Source organism: Apis cerana, linkage group LG3 (genome assembly GCF_029169275.1).
Source record: "Apis cerana isolate GH-2021 linkage group LG3, AcerK_1.0, whole genome shotgun sequence".
In the NCBI taxonomy this organism is placed as follows: domain Eukaryota; kingdom Metazoa; phylum Arthropoda; class Insecta; order Hymenoptera; family Apidae; genus Apis; species Apis cerana.
The window spans coordinates 13,150,972-13,157,409 of NC_083854.1; the positions used below are offsets into that span (position 1 = coordinate 13,150,972).

At 23.8% G+C, this 6,438-nt stretch overlaps 2 protein-coding genes across 3 annotated transcripts in view; both read right to left on the reverse strand.

Moving 5' to 3' along the window:
* The window catches only part of LOC108001079 (cerebellar degeneration-related protein 2-like), a 34,330-nt gene extending 31,875 nt beyond the window's left edge, over positions 1-2,455 (reverse strand). Inside the window, exon 1 of the mRNA XM_062073140.1 lies at positions 1,961-2,455. Coding sequence (XP_061929124.1) covers positions 1,961-2,036 — 76 coding nt within the window. The 5' untranslated portion in view covers positions 2,037-2,455. The remainder of the gene's footprint in view (positions 1-1,960) is intronic.
* Positions 2,456-2,526: 71 nt separating this feature from the next.
* Positions 2,527-5,523, reverse strand: LOC108001064 (U4/U6 small nuclear ribonucleoprotein Prp31). Of its 2 annotated transcripts, XM_062073141.1 has the most exons (9): positions 5,246-5,523; positions 4,912-5,109; positions 4,634-4,838; positions 4,369-4,538; positions 4,076-4,233; positions 3,695-3,985; positions 3,389-3,613; positions 3,169-3,289; positions 2,527-2,665 (listed from the first exon to the last, which is right to left on the reverse strand). In XM_062073141.1, the coding sequence occupies exons 1-8, from the start codon at positions 5,358-5,360 to the stop codon at positions 3,185-3,187; spliced, it is 1,467 nt and encodes a 488-aa protein (XP_061929125.1). In that variant the 5' UTR covers positions 5,361-5,523; the 3' UTR covers positions 2,527-2,665; positions 3,169-3,184. The 2 variants fall into 2 exon arrangements, with proteins under 2 accessions (XP_061929125.1, XP_016917374.1); XM_017061885.3 differs by lacking the exon at positions 2,527-2,665 and having other exon boundaries at positions 3,125-3,289.
* Between the last annotated feature and the right edge of the window lie 915 nt (positions 5,524-6,438).

A 6,438-nucleotide genomic window follows, 5' to 3' on the forward strand; every position in this document is an offset into this window, starting at 1 on the left:
GTGAAAATTTTCTTGACAGAACAATTTTATTAATCGAAAACTTGCAGGGAGGAAAAAACTGTGCTCTTTACCGCGGGAAGCGGTATCTCATCGCTTTCTCGTATAATGTTGCATAGAATTGCGAATTGCTGATGCGAGAAAGTATTCGCATAACTAATACACCTTATTTTGTTACATAATCACGCGTTAGACAGCAACATAAAATACAAAATACCTGTGAACTCTGCGTATTGAACATAGTTCAAGTTTCATTACTTCATCGAAATTAAATACTATTGCGTCATGATATGATTTAATACTATTTCAAATAAAAGATAAAAACTCTTGCATATTATTAAAAAATTAAGCATTTATTCTTTTCATTTTTTTTTTTGTTTCATTTAATTTCTTTCACTTCGATATATTATAACCTACAAGGAAGATAAAGATAAATAGGAAGATAAATATTAATTATTAATCTGTTTCTGTTACAGTTATATATATTAAAAGAATTATCAAGCAATCTTTATATCATTTTTTATTTAATTCTTAATTATTTTCATATGTTAAACAAAAAAAAATTATATATCTTTAATTTAATTAAAATAACAAAACAATTATAATATGATAATTACAAAATTCACTTTATTTTATAATAATATAAAAAAATATATAAAAAAACCTAATTAAAATATTTAAATAAAATATTTCAAATTATAAATTAATAATTTTTCAGAAATGCACAATTCGTTTATACGTTAAACTTATTAGCTTAGATATATTTCGTATATTAATTAATCAAGGTTCGATATAGGAAACTAAGTTTTATCATTGGATAAATATAATTCTTGATTAATAGAATAATAAAATTAATAAATTTTCAAAAGTATTAATATATCAATTTTTTTTTTCTATCAATCGTGCAAACACATATATTTTCTCGTTGTGTTTTTAAATATGAATGCATTTATACTTATGTTATATCTTCTGAATATCATTGAAAAAAGATAGTATTAAAATAATATTCAAATGTTTGTAAATTTTTATTTATAATGCACTTCTGCTAAATTATTATTTATATTGAAATTACGAATTAAAAAAATAGATATTACAAAATAAAAATTCATGAAATATATTTATATAATGAATTTAAATTTAATCGAAAACTTATCAATTCCATTGATAATAATCATGGAACATTATATTAGATTAGAAATGTAATACAAGATTGTATAACTACATTACCGCTACTTAGCCAATTAATTGCAGATTATAGTTGATATAGAAAATATCTAACCGCGAATATTTATCTATAGACAAGTATTTCATGATTTTACTATATATTGATATCTCATATAAATTGTAGAAAAATTTTATGTGAGAATTAATGAGTAATCAATGGAGTAAATATTCGTATATTATTTTTACACTACTAATCGAAATAATATAAAATCATATATTTTTATGTGTGTACATGTATATATATTTATTGAAATTTTTATTTATAGAAAATCATACTGTTTATATGAAATATCTTTTACATGAAATAAATTAAAAATTTTTAAGGTAACTTTCACTTTCTTCTTTTCTCAAGTTTATGATCATATATGTATAAATCATGTAAAGATAAATATAACATCTTACTTCAAATTAGATCAAAGAAAAAGATTTCTATGTAAAAAATATATTCAATCGGAAATGTAAAAATATTTGAATATTTTGACAATGTTAATTATAGCGAATAACATCGATAATATTTACTTATACTAATTATCATATTATTATTTATTATTATTTATATTATTTTATAATAATTTTATTAATAATGAAATAAATTTTGCCAGTCAAGGTCAAATTGAAAAATTTTGTAAATATTTTGGGAACGATTTCCTTTTTGTTCTTTATTTTAAAGTTATTTGAGATATATTTTTAATTCGAAATTAATAATCATGATAAATTTAAAAAAAAAGTAAAGACTTACCGGAAGGTGTCCAACAATCAGTACAATCCTGACATAATGTCAACCAATCATCCTTTAAATCTTTAAAACTCGCCATAATGATCAGCAGGACCTATTCCTTCACCGGCGGTTATTTTGATATTTAGATCCACAATAAGAATATAGATTCACCTTGTCACAACAATATTTTTTTATGTTTTCTTTATCACAGTAAAAACACAATCACATTTCCCGCGTAACGTTGGGTGGAACACATGATCAACGTGGAACTTCGCATAATATATGCATTCTTGAGAGAAGATGAGAACCGAAGTCAGAACACACACGAATACTCAAAGCATTCAACGATTACCTTACGACACCCAGTTCTGGTTTGCCGTTCGTTCCACCCGGTGTTCTCTCTGTCCTTGTCTTATCTTTTGCTACCACGACTACATATCTCTCGCTCTCCCATGCTTCTCACATGTGTATAGTTATCTTTCTTTCTCTAAGTTTCTTACACGACAACGTCCCTTTTCACTTCAGTTACCACGTCTTTCGCACTGTTTATTTTTACGATCAGTTCACTACCAGGTCGTCTGTCATCTATCATATTTGTAACTTGTCTGCGTATATAGACGTAAACTTACGATGACATACTTGTTTTCGATTACACTCTTATTTAGCAACATATTTTTACTACATATTTTTATTATAAATATCCATTCAATTCTTGATTAACGGATACTGTTGCAATATTGTCAATATCAATTAAACTATTTTTTTTTTGATGATTAATAATTTTTACAAAAGATTGAAAGAAATTGTAAATATGTTAATTACGCTTTAAAAAAGTTATCCACATAGTAATATAAAATTTTTCAAATTACATTACTTAGATAAATATAGTCAGTTTTTATTTTTAATATTAAAAGTAGAGAAATATAAATATATATATATATATATATAAAACTATAAAATATATATATTTATAAATAATATATAATGTATAATATATAAATATATATATTTTATAATTTTTTAAAATATTTTTTGTTATATTAAGAAAATTAATTTGTAAGTAAAGTTAATACTAATGCATATTATAATAATTGTTATTTCATTAATATTTCAATGATATAAGAATACATTAATATATATAAATAAAACGTGTATAACTTTTATAAAAGCAAATATATATGTATATATAGAGTTAAAATTTACTTAATTAATGATACATTATACTTTACATTATGTACAATTTTATCATGTTTTTTTCACTTTTAAGAATCCAGCTGTATTTGAAAAATATTTAGCATTAGCTTCATTTACTTTCTTTTCTGCTGCTTGTGGATTTACAATTTCTAAGCCCTATAAGATAAGAAAAGAAATAATAAAAATATATATTTCGTTTAATGTCAAAAACTATTAATTGCGGAAAGTTATTATATTATAATTAATTTTTGTTACCTGTAATGGAGTAAATGCAACACTTGATGCTGTTCCGGAAACTTGTTTCTTAACTGTTGTACTACCACCCCATTGTTGTTGTTTTTGTAAATTTTTTTGAAGTGTTTTTGATATTCGTACTTTTGTTTTTTCATCAATCTGCGGTAATCGGATACGACCAGTTCCTGCTTTGCCAATTGTTCCTCGTGAATAACCAAGATCTTCTTGATAGGCATCATTTTCAATCTATAAAATCAGTAAAATCTCGATAAATATTATATATATATAAACATAAAATGCGATTGATAAAAAAATTAAAGTGCTTACATCAGCAAAATTCATTCTATTTGCATGTTTCCTAAATTCAGTAATAGCATAACGTTCTTTCATTTTTCTTACACGTTTACCGCCACGTTTCTTACGTCCTGGATCGATAGGTTTTGGTAAAGGTTTTACAAATTTTACAGGAGGTGGTTCTTGTAGCTTATCAAGTTTTTTCTCAATCTCTTCGCGGAACATTTGACCGATATGACCATCTGTACTTTCATGACATGCATCAACTCGAGCAGCTAACATACTTTTCGCTGCTACAAGTCTTGCCGCCTTTCTTCGTAAATCCTAAAAAAAATAAATAAATATACAACAATAAAAAATATTTGGAAAACGTGTTTAATAAATAGTTTATTATTATCTTTAATATCAATTTACTGGTGGTGTTTCTTGTACGATGTCAGAATAGTATATAAATCCAGTATGAGGAAGAGTTGCTACTTGAGAAAATCCAGATAATGTGGTTTTTTGAGATCCCAAAACTAGAACATTGCAAGCTGGCATTTTTGAAAGTTTCGTTAATCCTCCTGCAACACCTAAAATAAAAGATAATATATTAATACAAATTTAACTACTGTTTAACTAATACAAATTTAACTAATACAAATTTAACTAAAATTAATACAATTTTTCACTACTGAAAAAAGTATATTTATTTAATAATATAATACCCATAATTTTTGCTGCTGTAGATGCACCCACTATTATTGAAAGATTTGGTGCAATAAATGCCATTCTACTTTCAACATATTCAAATATTTTTAATTTGCAATTATTCAATTCTACTGCCATATCACAAGCCTCACAAATAGCCTCCTTCTCTTCTTCTGTTAATAATTGTCTAAAATAAAATAATTTTTAATTTAAAACATTGAAAACTGTTATTCAATTATTTATATCTTTAAATTTATCATACTCCTATCATATAAATCTTACCCTTGTGTTGTTGAAGCAGTAACTGAAACAACCATAATTGTTGCTTGAGTAAGAAATTGTTGTAATGTTTCATTATTTTTTGCTCTATCTAAATCATTTCCCAGTTCTCTAACTGTCATTACATATTCCAATGGACCAACAACTAAAGATTCCAATTCTGGAAATCTTTTAGAATACTTATCTCTTGTAAATCGATGTATAGTAGCTAAAAAATATAAATTATATATATATATATTACATTATATTAAATAATCATTAAAAAATTGCTTTTATTATACCTATTTCATCGTCAATATCTACAGCCATATTATTAGCTTCAACAATAAGTTGATATTCTGGATCGGACTCAACAGGTCCAATGATATCTGCTGATTTTCTAGGAATTTTGCTGTATTTTTCTATTTGAGACATTACTTTTTGTAATTGAATAGAATCACGAAGTTTTGCCAATTCTCTTACAGATGCTACTTTTATTTCTGTAATTGAATTAAAAAATAATAAAATAATGTTTAATATTTAACTATTTTTATTAATTAACTATATTATTATATTACTATAGAAAATAATAAATAACTGTATTATTATAAAATATAATTAGTGAAAAAGGTTAACCTTCTTCGATAGTTTTAGAAACAGAAGTCGGAATAAAATCCGGTTCTGGTTCTTCTGCAATACGATCGCTATCATTTTCTTCAAGATCTGCTAATAGTTCATCTGCTAATGACATATTTGTTTCATAAGTATTTACTTAAAGTTTAAAATAAATATTTTTTATATGTTCTGTTTAATAACTTTGATTATTTACTATTACGCCATCTGCATATGACAACAGTTTGAATATATTTGCAGAATATACATATATATATATTTGATGCATTTTCAAACTATAGACAAGGAGTCAAAATACTGTCTCCCATATATTGTAAAATCGAAAATGTGATATTTATATTTTTTAAAGATTAAAATAATCTTAAAAGAAGGATAAAAATGTATTTAATTAGAATTTTCTATTTTATCTGTAATCATATGAGTAATTAGAAAAGTGAGAAAAGAATGGGAATAGGATAAAAATTATTAGTGTCATTTCAGAAATGTCATCAAAAAAATTTTAAAATTGTTCAAGAAATGAAGCTGATGTACTATTTTTATTCTATGTCTATTCTTTTTCTAGAATAGAGATAGGATAAAAATATTGAAATCCACACTATCTCCAGAGTGCTGCAAATGAAATATATGAAGAAAAGACAAAAATAGTAAGAAAATAGAATAGGAATTGATCACCAATGCCATCTTTTGAGACATTTTTCGTACCAAAGACATCTCTTAATAGAGTAAGAATTCAAGATTCATGTCATCTTTTAAATGTTTTGGAAAAAATATTTTTGTTGGAAAAATTAATTTTAATTCTATTTCTATCTTTGTCCTACTTTAAATCTTTTAATGTATTTCATTTACGATATTTTGAAGATGGCGCTGATTTCAATATTTTTATCTTTTCTTCATTCTTTTCCATTTGTTTTTCTTATCTATATTTATTCTACAAAATTTATTCTCTTAAAAAACGAATATTAATATCTAATTAACAATTGAAAGTTGATAAAAAAATAAAAATAATAAATAATACTTGCAATTTCCATATGGTTTTAATATTAAAATGATTTTAATCATAATTTTTAATTCATTGATAATTCATTTATAATTATTTAATATATTTATATATGAATTTATTATTCTTAGTGATTAAAAGATCTATGAATATAATTTAATATACATATTTTATATATATATATATATATATATATATA